The following is a 20,668-nucleotide window of genomic DNA, read 5'->3' on the forward strand; positions in this document are numbered from 1 at the left end:
TCCAGACCTTAACTTTAAGACCTATCTCCGAGTAGTTTTTTTTAAAAAAAAAGCAATTTAATGGCAGCAATTAATGTTGGAGGAAGCACCATTCATAGTAGGATACCATAGTGGAGACACAAGAGAGTGGAGATGCTGGAATCTGGAGCAACAAACAATCTTTGGGAGAAACCTGTGTAGGAAGATGTTAAAGTTCGTTTCTTAAAACAGACAACATAAACAGTTAAAGGTAAGCCAAGCAAAGCTTTAATTATTGTCTGACGGGAGTGGGCGAGTGCGGGTGTATGACCATACTCAGCACTCCCCTTGCTTCCACTCAAAGATACAGCATTTTCGTGGCATTTTTATACAGAATTTGGAGCAAGAATGTTTAACACAACATTTCCTTCAAATCAATCACAAACTGTATCGAACACAATATATTCGACACCTCAAAGTCATAAACTATTTTATTCAATAAGTCATTAGTTGAAGGTAAGAACCCTTATCATACCACAGAAGGTCCTGTTTTCACACTCCCACAAATAGTCAACAGTTAACCACATCCTAATCTTAACGAGAGCATTGTCCATCGTCTTTCCCGTACATCTTTCCCAGGGAAAACAGGATGCACTGCTCGAAAGACTTTAAGAATTGCATAATCTTATCCTGCCTGGTGCAATTTTGCAAACATCAGCTATTCAGGACCCAAAGTTCAGGCTCATCCTGTTCATTCATTCTACCATTTTATTATTCCTGTGGTTTCCAGGGATTGTAAGTTTCAGCTACCAGACACATCCTTATGAGCAATTAGCATTCCTGCACCTTCAACAGCTCCACAAGCATACAAACAGGTTTGCAGACAATGGCCAAGTATCCCATCATGCAAAGTTATTAGCCATTAACTCTTTCAAAGGAACTGGCAGATTGACACAGAAAGCTGGTATTACTCAGTGGGACAGGCAACATCTCTGGAGAGAAGGAATGTGATGTTTCAGGTCGAGACCCTTCTTCAGGTTGAGCAGCATCTGAGGAGTCCTGGTGCAGTGTTGACAATTGCATTCCCCGCCTCCCACCTGAACAGCAATACTTACTTTTATAACATAGTCTGCAAAGATAAATCAATATAATTCCCACCAACATCCCCAGAGGGATCAGGATCATCAGATGATTCTTTTTACCTGAAAGAAATTTATAGACATTAATGAAATAAATAGATCAGTCAGCTTCTCATAGTCACATGAATCATACATTTAATTCAACCATCTGACCCTTCTCCAGACCCTACTAACTGTTTACTTTCCGATATTAATCCACTTTCTATTTAAATCATTCTAGATTCTGCTTTCCCGCTAGTCTGTAGAAGCATTCCGCATCTTAAAATTCACAGCATTAAAAATCTTTCTCTTTGTCTTTCTTTGTAACGAGTCTCTGCTTGATCGATAAATAGTAACCGTTATTCAACAGAGCAGGCCACATCTTTGGGAAAAGAAGATAACGTTGCTGTTTAATAAAGTCAGCGCTGTAACATTAACTCTTCCCACAGATGTGGACAGACCTGCAGAGTATTTTGGAAAATTCCTTTCCTGCTTTAAAAATAAATCTAGCATTTTCCCTTTGGCAGAAATGGAAAATAAAATCCGATGTTGTGAATGCTGAGAGCAGACCAACAAAGGGAGTGGAGAGATGACTGAATTACTGAAACCTGGTTAAGGGAGGGGCAGGACTGGCAACTCAATGTTCTGGGGTACAGGAGCTTCAGGAAAGACAGGGGTGAGGGGAAAAAGAGGAGGGGGGGGGTTTCATTGTGGGTTAAGGAGGAAGTTACGGCAGTGGTCAGAGGGGACATAACGGACGGTTCGTCTAGCAAGGCTATATGGGTGGAGCTGAGGAACAAAAAAAAGGATGATCACCCTGTTGAGGGTGTACTACAGATCCCGAGTAGTCAATGGGAATGAGAAAAAACAAATATGCCAGGAGATTGCAGACAGCTGCAGGTCAAATAAGGTTGTTGGAATAAGGGATTTTAACTTTCCCAATATTGACTGGGAAAATCATAGCGTGAAGGGATTAAATGGGGTTCAATTCCTCAAAAGTGTTTAGTTGAGAGATACAGCGCGGAAACAGACCCTTTCGGCCCACCGGGTCTGCGCCGACCAGCAATCCCCGCACATTAACACTACCCTATACCCACAATACCCTTATAGGGGCAATTTTTACATTTACCAAGCCAATTAACCTACATACCTGATTAGGGATACCTGATTAGGGACATTTACCAAGCCAATTAACCTACATACCTGATTAGGGATAGTCAGCATGATGGAGTTATGTGGGAGGTCTTGTCTCACAAATCTGATTGTTTTTTGAAGACGTGACCTAAAAGGTCGATGAGGGCAGAGCTGTAGATGTTGTATACACGGATTTCAGTAAGGCATTTAACAAGATTCTGCATGGTAGGCTGCTCTGGAAAGTTAGATCACATGGGACCCAAGGAGAGATAGCTGAATGGATAGCAAATTGGCTCCACGGAAGGAAACAGAGGGTGATGGTGAAAGTTTGCTTCTCGGACTGGAGGCCTGTGACTCGTGGTGTACCTCAGGGGTCGGTGCTGGGCCCGTAATTGTTTGTCATCTACATCAACAATTTGGATGAGAACATACAGGGCAAGATTAGCAAGTTTGCTGATGATACAAAAGTGGGTGGTTTTGGAGATAGTGAAGTTGGTTGTGAAAGATTGCAGCAGGATCTGAATCGATTGGCCAGGTGGGCGGAGGAATGGTTGATGGAATTTAATACAGAGAAATGTGAGGTGTTGCATTTTGGGACGACTAACAAGGGCAGGACCTACACAGTGAATGGTATGCCTCTGGGGAGTGTTGTTGAGCAGAGGGATCTAGGAGTGCAGGTGTATGGTTCCTTGAAGGTCGAGTCACAGGTAGATAAGGTGGTCAAAATGGCTTTTGGCACATTGGCCTTCATCAGTCACAGTATAGAAGTTGGGGGGTCATGTTGCAGTTGTATAAGACATTGGTGAGACTGCTTTTAGAATATTGTGTTCAGTTCGGGCACCATGTAATAGGAAAGATATTGTCAAGCTTGAAATGGGTTCAAAGAAGATTTACGAGGATGTTGCCAGGACTAGAGGGTGTGAGCTATAGGGAGAGATTGAGTAGGCAGGGTCTCTATTCCTTGGAGCGCAGGAGGATGAGGGGTGATCTTATAGAGGTGTACAAAATCATGAGAGGAACAGATCGGGTAGATGCACAGGGTCTCTTGCCCAGAGTAGGGGAATCTAGGACCAGAGTACACAGGTTCAAGGTGAAGGGGAAAAGATTTAATAGGAATCTGAGGGGTAACTTATTCACACAAAGGGTGGTGGGTGTGTGGAACAAGCTGCCAGATGAGGTAGTTGAGGCTGGGACTATGCCAACATTTAAGAAACAGTTAGACAAGTACTGTACATGGATAGGACAGGTTTGGAGGGATATAGTCCAAGCGCAGGCAGGTGGGACTAGTGTAGCTGGGACATGTTGGTACAGTGTGGGCAAGTTGACGCGAAGGGCCTGTTTCCACACTAACACTCTATGACTCAATGACTATCAGTCTGTCAGTGTGGGAGATGTGGTCTGCACCATTGGAGAGGCAGCCAGGGTAGGTGCCCCAGTGTCTAAGGGAACATGTTGGCTGAATATGTTCATAGCTCATGTCATCTTCCACGGTTTCGATAGATTTACTGGTGGATAAGTTGTGCTATGATTTGCCGTCCCATTCAGGTCTAAAAAAATTACCCACATTGCAATATCAAGTAATTCGAAAGCACATCTGTTCATTTCAAAGAGTGAGCCTTATGCCATGGTATATTGGTTTAACAATTAAGATTTAAGTGATACACAGAGAACAAGGAAATTCTGGTAATTGATGCAGTACTATAATGACGGAGCAGTCAAAAATTATGTACGGCAAAGGATTGTAAAAGGATGACGAATTAAATTATTTTCAGTTTTATTTTGCTGCAATTCTTTGAAGAAGTAAATAGCAGGGCAGACAAAGGAGAGTCAGTAGATGTTGTTTACTTAGATTTTAAGAAAGCCTTTGATAAGGAGCTACACAGGAAGATGAGAGCCCATGGTATCAAAGGGCAGATACTAGCAGGGATATCAGGTTGGCTGGATGGCAGAAGACAAAAAGTTGGTAATAAAGGGGGCTTTTTCTGGTTGGCTGCCAGTGACTAGTGCAGTTCCGCAAGGGTCGGTGCTGGGGCTGCTACTCTTCATGTTGTATATTGGTGATTTGGATGAGAGGATTGAAGCCTTTGTGGCAAAGTTATGGATGATACGAAAATATGAGAAAGCAGGCATCCTGCAGAATGACTTGGAGAGGTTGGGAGAGTGGGCAGAGAAATGGCAGATGGAACATAGTGTAGCAAAGTGTGTAGTCATGCATTTTGGTAGTAGGAATAAAGGCGTAGACTATTTTCTAAATGGGGTGAGAATCCAGAAATCGGAGGTGCAAAGGGACCTGGGAGTGCTGATGCAGGGTTCCCAAAATGTTAATCTGCTAATCGAATTGTTAGCAAAGAAAGCAAACTCAATGCTAGCATTTATTTCAAGAGGGCTTATATACAAAAACAGGGATGTAATGTTGAGGCTCTATAAGGCGCTGGTAAGGCAATTTTGGGCACCCTATCTGAGGAAGGATGTGCTGGCTCTGGAGAGGTTGCAGAGGAGATTTACAAGAATGATCCCCCCAGGAATTAGGTTAACCTATGATGAGCGTTTGTCGGCACTGGGCCTGTACTCGCTGGAGTTTTGAAGAATGAGGGGGGACCTAAATGAAACATGCAGAATAGTGAAAAGTTTGGATAGAGTGGATGTGGAGAGGAGGTTTCCACTAGTGGACTAGGACTAGTGGTCATAGCTTCAGAATTAAAGGACGTTCTTTTAAGAAGGAGGAGACATTTCTTTCGTCAGAGGGTGATGAACCCGTGGAATTCCTTGCCACAGAAGGCTGTGGAGACCAAGTCAGTGGATATTTTTAGGGCAGAGATAGACAAATTCTTGATTAGTACAGGTGTCAGAGGTTATGGAGAGAAGGCAGGAGAATGGGGTTAGGAGAGAGAGAGATAGATCAGCCATGATTGAATGGCGGAGTAGACATGATGGGCGGAATGGCATAATTCTACTCCTATTCCTTATGACCTCATTTAACTGGCCAAAGATGCATTTTAATTTTAAATTAGGAGCATTGAATATAGAATGTCTAATCAAATAAACCAGATTATTTGGATATTCTTGCTGCATTGCTTATCGATATAAATAATTTTTTGATTAGAACACATCACTTCTCAATTTCAGATGAATTCCATGAAATCAGTGAAAAAAAAGCATTAGTATTATAAAATATGATTAATGTCCAAATTCTCACCATTCAAATTTCCGATGTTACATTTGTTGACAGATACTTCACTGCTGGATGCATTACTGACTGGATTTTTTACAATACATCTGTACTTGTATTGTTCTCCTTCAGTAGCACAGCCTACTACAAGAATTGGCCCAGCATTGGTCTCTTTTATTCCTCCAGACAGAAATATCTTTTCCCAGTAAATAGTGACTGCCTCTTCATTGCGGACAATGCAGTTCAAAGTGATGTTAGGTGCATTCTGACCGTGAATAATTCTCTTCACTGCAGGTTGTGAAACTGGATCTGAAATACAAAGTGGAATCCTAAATGCAGTTACCATTAGTTGTATCCTGTGGCTATTTTCTTTTTTACAAAATGTGATACATTACAATAACCGCAGATTTTTCTTTTATGTTTTTTCAAATTATAAATGTATTAAACTTGAAGCCTGCATTACAAGTTTTGATACTGACATTAGGGAAAGGAATAATTCATTTAATTAAAATTTGTAGCCAAACATGCAATTAGAGATACCAGATTTAGTCTTAGGAATTTCCTCACCCAGAGTGCTGACTGTTGTACAATTCCCTTCAATTAAAACTTTCACCAATGCCTATAATATTCTGCCAATGAAATTCTTGGATTAGTTTAGTTTAGAGATAATGCTGTGGAAATATCCCCATTGGTCCATCAAGTCCACACCGATCATTGAACATCCGTTCACACTTGATCTAGGTTATCCCACTTTCTCATGCATTCCCTATCCACTGGGCACAATTTACAGAGACCAATTCATCCACAAACTTGCACATCTTTAGGGCGTGGGAGGAAACTGGAGCCTTCTACCCTCTCTGGGCCTTTTTATTTCCAACTGTCGGCACAAGGAAGAGTTGGTGCTATACTTTCAGGTCAAGCTGGTGTGCGATTTAGAGGAGAAGCTGTGATGGTGGCCATTCTATATACCTGCTGCCTTTGTTCTTATTGTGACAGAGATTGTGGCTGTTGAGAGTGCTATCACAGTAACCCGGGTGAGTGACTTCTTGCTAAATGTTATACCCTGCAACCATAGAATACAGAATGATCTGGGGGTTGATGGTTTTGTGGTCAGGTTCAGAGTTACTGCAGCACTGTCTTTTTTTGTACACCACATCTGCAATTACTTATTTCTAACTAAAATGGAAATGGTGTTGGGTAGACTGATGGGACTGAGGGCTGATAATTCCCCAGGGCCTGGTGGTCTGCATCCCAGGGTACTTAAGGAAGTGTCTCAAGAAATTGTGGACGCATTGGTGATCACTTTCCAATGTTCTATAGATTCAGGATCAGTTCCCATGGATTGGAGAGTAGCTAATGTTATCCCACTTTTTAAGAAAGGAGGGAGAGAGAAAACAGGAAATTATAGACCAGTTAGCCTGACATCAGTGGTGGGGAAGACGCTGGAGTCAATTATAAAAGAAGAAATTGCAGAACATTTGGATAGCAGTAACAGGATCATTCCGCGTCCGCATGGATTTACGAAGGGGAAATCATGCTTGACTAATCTTCTAGAATTTTTTGAGGCTGTAACTTGGAAAATGGACAAGGGAGAGCCAGTGGATGTAGTGTACCTGGACTTTCAGAAAGCCTTTGATAAGGTCCCACATAGCAGATTCGTGGGCAAAAGTAGAGCACATGGTATTGGGGGTAGGGTACTCACATGGATAGAAAATTGGTTGACAGACAGAATGCAAAGAGTGAGGATAAATGGGTCCCTTTCAGAATGGCAGGCAGTGACTAGTGGGGTACCGCAAGGCTCGGTGCTGGACTGCAGCTATTTACAATATACATTAATGACTTGGATGAAGGGATTAAAAGTACCATTAGCAAATTTGCAGATGATACAAAGCTGGGTGGTAGTGTGACCTAAGATCTATTAGGTTGCAGGGTGACTTGGACAGGTTGTGTAAGTGGGCGGATGCATGGCAGATGCAGTTTAATGTGGATAAGTGTGAGGTTATCCACTTTGGTGGTAAGAATAATAAGGCAGATTATTATCTGAATGGTGTCAAGTTAGGAAAAGGGGACGTACAACGAGATCTGGGTGTCCTAGTGCATCAGTCACTGAAAGGAAGTATGCAGGTACAGCAGGCAGTGAAGAAAGCCCTAGTGAGACCGCACCTGGAGTACTGTGTGCAGTTTTGGTCTCCAAATTTGAGGAAGGATATTCTTGCTATTGAGGGCGTGCAATGTACATTTACTAGGTTAATTCCTGGAATGGCGGGACTGTCATATGTTGAAAGACTGGAGCGGCTAGGCTTGTATATACTTGAATTTAGAAGGATGAGAGGGGATCTTATCGAAACATGTAAGATTATTAAGGGGTTGGACACGTTAGAGGCAGGAAACATGTTCCCAATGTTGGGGGAGTCCAGAACCAGGGGCCACAGTTTAAGAATAAGGGGTAGGCCATTTAGAACGGAGATGAGGGAAAACATTTTCAGTCAGAGATTTTTAAATCTGTGGAATTCACTGCCTCAGAAGTCAGTGGAGGCCAATTCTCTGAATGCATTCAAGAGAGAGCTAGATATAGCTCTTAAGGATAGCGGAGTCAGGGGGTATGGGGAGAAGGCAGGAACGGGGTACTGATTGAGAATGATCAGCCATGATCACATTGAATGGTGGTGCTGGCTCGAAGGGCCGAATGGCCTACTCCTGCAGCTATTGTCTATTGTCTTTGATTGAGAAATTTTGTAACAAGAGAAATGCAACTCGTGACGTCTGGAATTTCCACTATTGGCACTTTACTTGCTTACATCAGAGTGTTTATAAATAGATCTTGACAGCCTGATTTTACAACCTATGTAATTTTTAATACCTTTGTTTCACTGCCCAAGGGTAATTGAAGCTCCTATTTCTTATGCTATTTTCATTTAGTTTCAAAATTAGTAATTTAACATCTTGAAAATCAAGATTGGTCAGCTCTGTAAAACAAATTGGGTCAGCACTGCACAAAACAGATCGATCTTAAAAGTGAATATTTTGTTCTAATTATCTGCTGTAAACAATAATTTGAGGCAGAGATTATTAATCAGGATTTAGCTTCGGAATTAAAACATGAAGCACATTGTGTGCGTCCTTTAATTCTCTTCAGGTTGGCAGACAGGAAACAAAGAGTAGGGATTAAAGGGTCCCTTTCAGAATGGCAGGCAGTGACTAGAGGGGTACCGCAAGGTTAGGTGCTGGGACCGCAGCTATTTACAATATACATTAATGACTTGGATGAAGGGATTAAAAGTAACATTAGCAAATTTGCAGATGACACAAAGCTGGGTGGCAGTGTGAACTGTGAGGAGGATGCTATGAGGATGCAGGATGACTTGGACAGGTTGTGTGAGTGGGCAGATGCATGGCAGATGCAGTTTAATGTGGATAAATGTGAGGTTAACCACTTTGGTGGTAAGAACAGGAAGGCAGATTATTATCTGAATGGTGTCCAGTTAGGAAAAGCGGAAGTACAAAGAGATCTGGGTGTCCTTGTTCATCAGTCACTGAAAGTAAGGATGCAGGCACAGCAGGCAGTGAAGAAAGCTAATGGCATGTTGGCCTTCATGATAAGAGGAGTTAAGTATAGAAGCAAGAGGTCCTTCTGCAGTTGTACAGGGCCCTGTGTGCAGTTTTGGTCTCTAAATTTGAGGAAGGACATTCTTACTATTGAGGGATTGCAGCATAGGTTCACTAGGTTAATTCCCGGAATGGCGGGACTGTCGTATGTTGAAAGACTGGAGCGACTGGGCTTGTATACACTGAAATTTAGAAGGATGAGGGGATCTTATAGAAACATATAAGATTATTAAGGGATTGGACACGTTAGAGGCAGGAAACATGTTCCCAATGTTGGGGGAGTCCAGAACCAGTGGCCACAGTTTAAGAATAAGGGGTAGGCCATTTAGAACAGAGATGAGGAAAAACTTTTTCAGTCAGAGGGTTGTAAATCTATGGAATTCTCTACCTCAGAGGCAGTGGAGGCCAATTCTCTGGATGCTTTCAAGGAGAGCTAGATAAATCTCTTAAAGATAGCGGAGTCAGGGGGTATGGGGAGAAGGCAGGAACGGGGTACTGATTGTGAATGATCAGCCATGATCACATTGAATGGCGGTGCTGGCTCGAAGGGCCGAATGGCCTTCTCCAATTGTCTATTGTCAAAAATGACTCCCATCAATTGGGAGCAAATACCTGTTGCCCTTGACTGTAATTTTAATAGGGCTCCTTAATCAAGAGCTGCTTTGATGTCAAAGGCATTTATTCACAAAATGCTGGAGTAACTCAGCAGGTCAGGCAGCATCTCAGGAGAGAAGGAATGAGTGACGTTTCGGGTCGAGACCTTTCTTCAGACTGATGTCAGGGGGGCGGGACAAAGGAAGGATATAGGTGGAGACAGGAAGACAGTGGGAGATCTGGGAAGGGGGAGGGGAAGAGAGGGACAGAGGAACTATCTAAAGTTGGAGAAGTCAATGTTCATACCACTGGGCTGCAAGCTGCCCAGGCGAAATATGAGGTGCTGTTCCTCCAATTTCCGGTGGACCTCACTATGGCACTGGAGGAGGCCCATGACGGAAAGGTCAGACTGGGAATGGGAGGGGGAGTTGAAGTGCTCAGCCACCGAGAGATCAGATTGGTTAAGGCGGACTGAGCGCAGGTGTTGAGCGAAGTGATCGCCGAGCCTGCGTTTGGTTTCGCCGATGTAAAGAAGTTGACATCTAGAGCAGCGGATGCAACAGATGAGGTTGGAGGAGGTGCAAGTGAACCTGTCTCACCTGGAAAGACTGTTTGCGTCCTTGGATGGAGTTGAGGGGGGAGGTAAAGGGACAGGTGTTGCATCTCCTGCGGTTGCAGGGGAAAGTGCCCGGGGATGGGGTGGTTTGGGTAGGAAGGGACGAGTGGACCAGGGAGTTATGGAGGGAACGGTCTCTGTGGAACGCAGAAAGGGGAGGGGAAGATATGGCCAGTGGTGGGGTCCTAAAGGTGTAAAAGCTCCAGCTCGATTATGTTGCCAGGACATCCTGTTTATGGCTAAGGGTATCCTTTGATATGGGCAACTGGCTTTAAGGCTTTGATGGTTAGCCATCCTTTGAAGTGTTAAGAAGAACAACTTGCCATATGGACTGCCCTCTGTTCCCAAGAAAGAAGAGGTCACGATGGACACAACGGACACGGAGGTCCCGAAAGACACAAAGATTTATAGGACATTGTAAAACTTGCCATATAAGGTAGCAACAGGAAATGTACTGACACATGTATTTCGGGTATAAATATGTGTAATTGTTAGCATTCGGGGAGAGAGACTACACTAGCTTCCTAAGCGTTTCTAAACGCTTCGGTTTCTAGACTCTCTCCCACCTGGGTGAGTAGAATAAAGAGGTTAAACGAATTCGGTTGTCTGCCTTTTTTTTCTAATAGGCCACAGACTACAACATTTGGCGTAGTCGGCAGGATCTCTTTGGCACCGTCAACCACGAACGACTAAGCGGCATCGGTGGCTGAAACACGTCCGCAGGGGACAGAGTGCACTTCTCGACCGTTGTTCGAGACCCCGGACGTTGACGTTTTTCAGACACTGAAGTCCCTCGTTTGGGGTTGATTTCGTGTTCAACTGAGATTCACAGACGAACCGATAAGGATAAGGATAAGGTTCCGGATTTGGAAGGTAAAGGGCGGTCACTCTTGTCATTGTCTTGGTGCAATTAATATTTATTGGTAGTATTTATTGATAACATATTTTCGGATAATTGGCAATCAGACATATGGGACAGTCTTTGGATAAGAGTGATGGCGGTGCCCCGGTACAACACATGTGTTATTTATTTATTTGCTTCGTTAATGAAAAGATTGGGAAACGAGGCCTGGCCAGTAGGAGGTACATGGAATGTAGAGACTATCAAAGAGGGGGTGCAGAAGCGCCATCAGGAGTCGAGGGAGCGAAGTTGGAGGGAAAATGAAGGTGTATGATCTAAGACTTGACCGTGCTACCCGAGCTCGAGGTGAATTTTAAACCGGTACCACAAGGGATATATCCCGCACAACAACAAAAGTCAGAATCCGAACCACTGGAGTATATAGCGGCTTTATTAGGTAATCAGGAGTCCAGGGTGACGAGGAACCCTGGACATGTCCGATCCCCACAGCCCCACAGGCAGAGCCACCAGCTGCAGTGGTGCCAGTCCCGGTTCTACCCTCCCCGTCAGGATATTGGGGACTACCCCCCGATAATGAGACAGCATCAGGGAATATGGATAGGTCCCCGACAAAGGGTTAAGTTGCGCCACGAGTAAGAATCCGCACGATCGGCGCTAGAGATTGAGGATGCTGCCCACCCTCGCCTTTTTCAGTACACCTCATGCTGCCCAGCAGGCTGAATTATTTGCCCTCACGCAGGCCTGCCACCTTTGCATTGACCAATGTGCTAATATTTACACCAACTCACGATATGCCTTTGGGGTTGCACATGATTTTGGTAACCTGTGGCAGCACAGGGGCTTTTTGACTGCAGCAAGCACTCCTATTAAAAATGTCCTGTTTTTCCGAAATCTACTAGCGAGTTTAACACTCCCAAAAAACCTTGGCTGTCATTAAATGTAATTCGCATACATCTGTCAAGGATCCCATTTCTTTCGGGAATGCATTGGCTGACACATTGGCATGCACAGAGGCCCTGACCCCTACCATTTTAGTTTCTTCAGGCGAACAACAGCAGTTTTCTGCAACTACCGCTATGCCCAGTGTTTCGGAATTCTGCCAGCTTCAGGGGGACGCCCCCGAGGCTGAGAGACACTAATGGAGCCAGGATGGGTGTTCCCCTTGCGAATCTGACTTGCTTTGGGTTACTGCCTCTGGCAAAGTTTGTGTCCCTAACGCGCTTTTACCTGTTTTGTTGTATTATGTGCACTCTCTTACCTATGCTGGTAAGAGGGGAATGTTGGATGTAATAAATGCTACATGGTATCATCCCAAAATACATTGGGGTTTACAAATTGATTTTATTGAATTGCCATAGTTATAAGTATTACTTAGTTATTGTTGATGTGTTTAGCTGATGGATTGATTTTGCTATTGATGTTGCTATTTAGCTATTGTTACTCCTGCTATTAGGGGAAGTGCACTCAAGAATTATATGGTATTGTGGTCAATCTGTATTTACTCCATGACATTTATGTAAAGACGATCAGATGATGTGCAGAGGAGACAAAGGCACAATACCCTGGAAGGCAGAAGGAATAGGACCCTGCTCAGGATAGTTTAATGGTTTAATAAGACCAGAGCTAAACAATTGAGAGACCAAGCCTATTGGGTTGTACCCTGTGGACATGCTTTGTGCCAGCTTAATTTCCAATGCCTGACAGATGAATTTAGTTTTCCATGTAAGAAGCAGCAGCCGTATCAGGGTCGATGTAGACGAACTCGAGGGTTACATCAGTCGTCCCTACGAGAGGAGATGAGGGGAAGAATAGACTGGGAAAAATTGGAGGTTACATGGGAATTTTGTTTTTGTCTTTCAGTCCAGGTATTTTTAAATTCATGTTACAAGTTGACAAAGCTTTTAATCAGGCGTAGCAACGTCATGGTGAACTATTTTATGGATAACACCTTTCCTTACTCCTATTCCGTGCACGCTTTACTATTGACTTATTTACTGCCTAGTATTGAGAGCGATAACCATTTGCTCGGAGGGTGAGCTGCTGCTTTAGTACACCAGGTCTGCCCGGTTCTTTTTGAATCACTCACAGAGCCCTGGCTCCAATAATTGGTGTATGGATTATGATAACCGACCAGATGACTGTGGATTTTAATGTTTTAATGGGTGGTCCTTGAGACCCTATCTTAATCAAACACAGGAGAATTGGCCCCGGATACAAGTTAATTCTCCTCATGACTCTCCAGAAACACCAATAAATACAACTTGTTTCTGTAGAATGGGATCTAGACCAAATGAAGTTGGTCTGTCTGTGGGATTCAGCACATGCACCCATATCAGTACTGCAGTTCCCCCAAGACCTCTTAATGGGACTTACTTAAAATGTGGGAGCTGAGCATATGTCTGGTTACCAGGACTTTCGCCACGGTATGATCAGGGATCTTATGAGACCTGGACAGGGTGCTGTTATCTAGCTTTTGTGATCCCACCTTTACGAATCATAAATCATCCTCTGCAGCATCCAGAGTGGAGCTCTAATCGAGCTGTATCGGAGTTTGAGGGGTTTTGGTGGCTAATATTCCCGAGATGGGGAACCGCTCGGGCGGGAACTGAAATTTGAAACTTAGCTAGTGCCCTGGAACAATTAGCAAATTGTACCGCTGATGGACTGTAGGAGACTCAGGAACAAATAGGCCAGTTAACAACTGAAATGATGGCCCTGCGTCTTGTCACTCTCCAGAATCGTATGGCTCTAGATTTCCTGCTAGCCAAGAGAGGGGGTACCTGTGCTATGATAGGGCAAGAATGTTGTACATTTGTACCAGATGTATCCTCTAATATCACCAATATCGCGGGGCATGTGAAGGAGGTTATAGAAAGAGCATTTAGCGTTTGAGCCCTCTGAGGGGGTGCTGTGAACTGTTTATGTATGTGCTGTTATGTTTGTGTGCCATTGTATGTTTGTTCTTAGTACCTGAACTGATGTACAGCGCTTTGGTCAATGTGGGTTGTTTTTAGATGTGTTATACAAATAAAATTGACTTGACTTGACTAAGAAAATAGGGGCAGATTTAGCCCAAGATCGAATTAATGCTTCAGGATGGGATTGGTTTGGTTTAGGATATGTGTGGGGGCCGATTCTCCATTATGGCAGTATCATTGCGTTAATTGTTGTGATTCTGTTAATCTGTTATTGTTTCGGTTCATGTATATGCCAAATATTTGTCAATCAACCACTTTAAAAGACTGTGATTATAGTATAATCAAAGAGGGGATGTAAGGGCTCAAATTCAGCGTAGCCATGTGGGTTTTATTGCAGGGGTGTTAAAAAGGTGTAAAAGCTCCAGCTCGATTATGTTGCCAGGACATCCTGTTTATGGCTAAGGGTATCCTTTGATATGGGCAACTGGCTTTAAGGCTTTGATGGTTAGCCATCCTTTGAAGTGTTAAGAAGAACAACTTGCCATATGGACTGCCCTCTGTTCCCAAGAAAGAAGAGGTCACGATGGACACAACGGACACGGAGGTCCCGAAAGACACAAAGATTTATAGGACATTGTAAAACTTGCCATATAAGGTAGCAACAGGAAATGTACTGACACATGTATTTCGGGTATAAATATGTGTAATTGTTAACATTCGGGGAGAGAGACTACACTAGCTTCCTAAGCGTTTCTAAACGCTTCGGTTTCTAGACTCTCTCCCACCTGGGTGAGTAGAATAAAGAGGTTAAACGAATTCGGTTGTCTGCCTGTTTTTTCTAATAGGCCACAGACTACAACAGTGGAGACAGGAAGACAGTGGGAGATCTGGGAAGGGGGAGGGGAAGAGAGGGACAGAGGAACTATCTAAAGTTGGAGAAGTCAATGTTCATACCACTGGGCTGCAAGCTGCCCAGGCAAAATATGAGGTGCTGTTCCTCCAATTTCCGGTGGACCTCACTATGGCACTGGAGGAGGCCCATGACAGAAAGGTCAGACTGGGAATGGGAGGGGGAGTTGAAGTGCTCAGCCACCGAGAGATCAGATTGGTTAAGGCGGACTGAGCGCAGGTGTTGAGCGAAGCGATCGCCGAGCCTGCGTTTGGTTTCGCCGATGTAAAGAAGTTGACATCTAGAGCAGCGGATGCAACAGATGAGGTTGGAGGAGGTGCAAGTGAACCTCTGTCTCACCTGGAAAGACTGTTTGGGTCCTTGGATGGAGTTGAGGGGGGAGGTAAAGGGACAGGTGTTGCATCTCCTGCGGTTGCAGGGGAAAGTGCCCGGGGATGGGGTGGTTTGGGTAGGAAGGGACGAGTGGACCAGGGAGTTACGGAGGGAACGGTCTCTGTGGAACGCAGAAAGGGGAGGGGAAGATATGGCCAGTGGTGGGGTCCCGTTGTAGGTGACGGAAATGTTGGGGGAATGGGGGAGGGGGAGCAAGAGCGGAGCTGCGGGATGTAGAAGAGACCCTAGTGAGATCCTAGCCTCATCTATAATGGAAGAGGGGAAGCCCCGTTTCCTAAAGAATGAGGAGAACTTGATGCCCTAATGTGAAACACCTCATCCCGGGCGCAGATGCGGCGTAGACGGAGGAATTGGGAGTAGGGGATAGACTTTTTGCAGGAGACCGGGTGGGAAGAAGTGTAGTCCAGATAGCTGTGCAAGTCAGTGGGTTTATAGTAGATGTCAGTCACTAGTCTGTCTCCTGTGATGGAGATGGTGAGGTCCAGAAACGGGAGGGAGATGTCGGAGATAGTCCAGGTATATTTAAGGGCAGGATGGAAATTGGAAGTGAAGTGTATGAAGTCAGTGAGTTCTGCATGGGTACAAGAGGTAGCACCAATGCAGTCGTCGATGTAGCGGAGGTAGAGTTCGGGGATGGGGCCAGTGTATGCCTGGAACAGGGATTGTTCGACTTACCCGACAAAGCGGCAGGCATAGCTAGGGCCCATGCGAGTGCCCAAAGCTATGCCTCTGGTTTGGAGGAAGTGGGAGGAGCCAAAGGAGAAGTTGTTAAGGGTAAGAACCAGCTCTGCTAGGCGGAGGAGAGTGTTAGTAGATGGGGATTGGCTGGTTCTACGGTCGAGGAAGAAACGGAGGGCTTCGAGACCATCCTTGTGGGGGATGGAAGTGTAGAGTGAATGGACATCCATGGTAAAGATGAGGGAGTGGGGGCCTGGAAACCGGAAGTTATCGAGGAGATGGAGAGCGTGTGAGGTGTCTTGGATGTTGGTGGGGAGGGATTTGACCGGGGGGATAGGATGGAGTCGAGGTAGGTGGAAATAAGTTCGGTGGGACATGAGAAGGCAGAGACAATGGGTCTGCCGGGAAAGTTCTGTTGATGGATTTTAGGTAGGAGGTAGAATCGGGCCGTGCGGGGCTGGGAAACTATAAGTTTGGAGGCACTGGGGGGGTAGATCGCCGGAAATGGTGAGGTCCGTGATGGTGCTGATGATAAAGGTCTGGTGTTTGTCGGTGGGGTCATGGTCCAAGGATAAGTAGGAAGAGGTGTCTGAGAGTTGTCGTCTGGCCTCGTTCTGGTAGAGGTCAGCACGCCAGACTACCACAGCACCTCCCTTGTCAGCGGGTTTGATGACTAAGTCAGGGTTGTTGCAGAGTGAGTGGAGGGCTGCACGTTCAGGAGGGGAGAGGTTAGATTTAGTCAAGGGAGTGGAGAATTTGAGGCGGTTAATGTCACGCCGGCAGTTGGAGATGAAAAGTTCTAGTGAGGGTAGTTGGCCAACCGGGGGGGGGGGGGTCCAAGAGAAGGTTGTCTCTCTCAGCTCCCCTCTGGACTACAGATTTGATCCTCAGCTGTGATGAGACTTGGAGCCAATTGTTTTGGTGAGACATTTCTGAAGATGCAAAAAATATATATTTTTAAGCAACAGGAATGAATACTTACCAAATACATGAATTCTAAAAGTGCTTCGATCATGATTTTTCAGTTCTGATCCATAGTAGTCAATTCGCATTTGATACACTCCACTGTCATTCACTTGTACGTTATTCAGCACCACTGATCCATTTTCGATTGTAGCTCTGTGTTCATATCCTGATTGTACTAAATACAGCTTTCCTGGATCACTGGAGTGCCATTTAAAAAATTTTAAGAGCCGTGGAGATTTTAATTCAAAGGTAACAATGTACTGCTCTTCTTTGCCTTGGTGTTCAATGGGAAACATCACCGTTTGTCCCGTAATGGTATTAGTGATGGTTTCAGGTCTGGCATGTAATGCTCCTCCACACACCACAATCAAATTTAATACTGGAAAACAAACATAAATTCAATAGCAAAATACTGCAGAGTGCTCGTCACTGCAAGAGATTAACTGGATGTTGATGTAAAGTTGCCTGTCCCCAATGACATAGGTTAATTGGGTAAAATGGTGTTCCAACCAATACAGTTCCTCTCCAGTTATGGAGTTACCTGACTTATGGATACCATGTAGGGACATACAAGCATTTAAGAGACCAGCGGTCTGGTTGAGATGCATTTGTTGGGTGGGATGGAGCATTTCCATCTGCCCTTTCTCCCCACCACCAATCCCACAACCACAATAACCAGTGACTGGCTCGAGCTCGGGAGAGTTGAGAGCACTGTGCAGACTCATTCACAAACTCACCAAGTAAACTGTTGACAGTGGGCAGCTAGGCAGGAAATCATTTTTTTAATATTATTTCTGAATGTCCTCAAATAAATTAGAAATACTGTAAATGCTTATACAGAGAGAGAAAAAAATGTTTCAGATCAAAGACTTTCCTCACAGTTGCAAACCATCCATTGAAGTGATGGGTGTTTGTGTTTTGTTTACAACTTAAACCTGTTTTGTCAGACTAAGATGTGGGGCACATCGTCTTGGAGAAGGAGTTCAGAATTACTACCAGGTCGATATTTCCTCTAGATGTTTGAACATTGCACAAATTAATTGTGGTTATGAGCATGGGACCGTTTATATATCTTACCTGAAGCTAGGTTGAAGATGTTGATATTTGAGGACGTTGAGATTCCCATGGTATACCTCTGAACCCTGAACCTCTGTTTTGCAAGAGTTGAATTATCTTAAAAGAGAAAATAATAAAGAACTTTATGATAGGAGATTCAATGGTCGTTTCCCACAAACATTAGCTACATGAGTGTGAGGAAGGAGTGTTAGTGTAGTTTGCTGCAACATCTGTTCACTGAACTTTCTTTCATCACCTTCCTTATCACACCCAGCCTCTCTCACCAATCTTAGTCCTGCACTAGTATCTGCCTCCCTGCCCATCTAGTTGAAACCCACCCGTGTAACAAAACCAAAGCTTTTCACTGTATCTTGTGAAACAATAAGAAACCTAACTTCTCTTGATCAGCTATGGCCCCTCCACTCCGTCAGATTGAAGATGGGTTCTCTTTAGAAACGTCCCCTCCATTTCCCTCCACAGATGCTGCCTGACCCGGTGAGTTCCTCCAGCATTTTGTTTCTTACTCACAATTCCTGCATCTTGCGTCTCTCGACGTTATCCCTGCTTCTGTTCCCAGTAATGCAACCCCACTTGTCTGAAGAAGGGTCTCAACCCGAAACGTCACCCATTCCTTCTCTCCTGAGATGCTGCCTGATCTGCTGAGTCACTCCAGCTTTTAGTGATACCCACTTGTTGAAGTATTTCGGGCATGTTTTGTTGTATTTCGGGCATGTTTTTTTGTTCAGCACCTGTAGTTTTTATTTAAATTCCATCAGTGGAGTGAAGAATACAAGTATAGCCCGCTGCCTCTTTCTTGGTTCGGGACTGCACTTGCCGATCGGAAGATCTTATCGAAACGTATGATTATTAAGGGGTTGGACACGTTAGAGGCAGGAAACATGTTCCCAATGTTGGGGGAGTCCAGAACCAGGGGCCACAGTTTAAGAATAAGGGGTAGGCCATTTAGAACTGAGATGAGGAAAAACTTTTTCAGTCAGAGAGTTGTGAATCTGTGGAATTCTCTGCCTCAGAGGGCAGTGGAGGCCAATTCTCTGAATGCATTCAAGAGAGAGTTAGATAGAGCTCTTAAGGATAGCGTAGTCAGGGGGTATGGGGAAAAGGCGGGAACAGGGTACTGATTGAGAATGATCAGCCATGATCACATTGAATGGCGGTGCTGGCTCGAAGGGCCGAATGGCCTCCTCCTCCACCTATTGTCTATTGAAAACGTTTTTGCAAGTGAAAGCAATTGGACTGGCTGAGTGTTTATCAAAGAGAAACCGGCGGCTGCGGGACAGTGGGCTGCTGTTGTTCGTGTGCACCGCGCTTGAATGAAAACCTCGATCTTGATACAATAATCAAAACACAAAGTGCAAGAGTAACTCAGCGGCTCAGGCAGCTGCATGTGTGGAGGGATTGGACAGACAATGTTTCGGGCCGTGACCTGTCTTCAGACTAATAGATGCTAATAGATGCCCCTGCTGGCGTTGTTTATTCGCCGCTTTTCCGTTAGGATAGTTTGTCTGTTTGTTTTTATGTTGATTGTTTTTGTAAAGCGCTTTGAGCACCCGATAAGGCGCTATATAAAATAAATGAATTATTATTATTATTATTCTCCCCTCTCCCCATCCATCTTCACCCATAACCAAGATTTAACCCCTTCCTCGCCATTCCTCCTCGCCGCCCTCGCCGCCCCCCGCCGTCTCCCCCTGTCTCTCCCTGTCTCCCCCTGTCTCTCCCCGTCTCTCCCCGTCTCTCCCTGTCTCCCCCCGTCTCCCCCTGTCTCTCCCTGTCTCTCCCCGTGTCTCTGTGTAAAAAGAACAAACTCTGCAGAACTAAAACTGACGTAAACTCCCTCCCCTTGAAATAATAACCCTGCAGTACTGAGGCTTTGCTTCAGAGAAGTCCAGTCTGAACCCAGCCCCTGTACTTACTGTTGTCCAGGCCGAGAAGGTGGAAAATGTGCCCGAGCGGTATCAAGTGTGGGCGGTGCCTACCTACAATTATGACAACTTAACTTTCCAGATCACCCGTGACCCGCTGATGCAACTGCGAGCTGAGTGCCGCATCCCCTTGCACCACGTCCACTCTACCCTCGGCAACAAGGGGTTGAGGAATAATCTAAAATCTAAATGGATATATATATACAATTATCTTTAGCTGTTATTGAGCAGAGCAATATCTTGGACACATAGTACAAGGCTATACTTACAAATATACCCGCAAAGATTTAGTGCAAAATGAGACGTGCGATTTAATGAATGAGTGGTTGGAGGGAGTTGCTGGAATGGGTGTGTGTGTGTGTGTGTGTGGTGGGGGGGTGGGGGGTTGGGGGAGTATTGGCACTTGGTAAACTTTGTTGGGAGAAGCATTGATGGGAGCTTCAGGCTGTCAACTCAGGGAGATGGGGGTTGTATTTGATCAAGAAAGAGGAAACACGAGGCAGACAAGTACGTTATTAGAATTATTTTCACTGCTTTGGTTTCCCAGCACCACCCGCAGAACTGAAGAAGGGTCTCGACCCGAAATGTCACACATTCCTTCTCTCCCGAGATGCTGCCTGACCTGCTGAGTTACTCCAGCATTTTATTCAGGCACAATGGTTATACGGCATCGGAGTGAAGCATTAAAACATCTGCAGACCTTAATTAAAAATGGAAAATATCATAACTAACAAAACAAATAAAACT

General features: G+C 44.7%; 1 protein-coding gene across 1 annotated transcript; it reads right to left on the bottom strand.

Moving 5' to 3' along the window:
• Positions 1–306: 306 nt before the first annotated feature.
• Positions 307–19,966, bottom strand: LOC144599238 (SLAM family member 9-like). Its single transcript, XM_078409995.1, has 5 exons — positions 19,913–19,966; positions 18,000–18,095; positions 16,939–17,301; positions 5,407–5,688; positions 307–1,160 (listed from the first exon to the last, which is right to left on the bottom strand). Exons 2-5 carry the CDS (start codon positions 18,046–18,048, stop codon positions 874–876), a joined length of 981 nt encoding a protein of 326 aa, XP_078266121.1. The 5' UTR covers positions 18,049–18,095; positions 19,913–19,966; the 3' UTR covers positions 307–873.
• Positions 19,967–20,668: the final 702 nt, after the last annotated feature.

This window comes from Rhinoraja longicauda, chromosome 13 (genome assembly GCF_053455715.1).
Source record: "Rhinoraja longicauda isolate Sanriku21f chromosome 13, sRhiLon1.1, whole genome shotgun sequence".
Taxonomy (NCBI): Eukaryota; Metazoa; Chordata; class Chondrichthyes; order Rajiformes; family Arhynchobatidae; genus Rhinoraja; species Rhinoraja longicauda.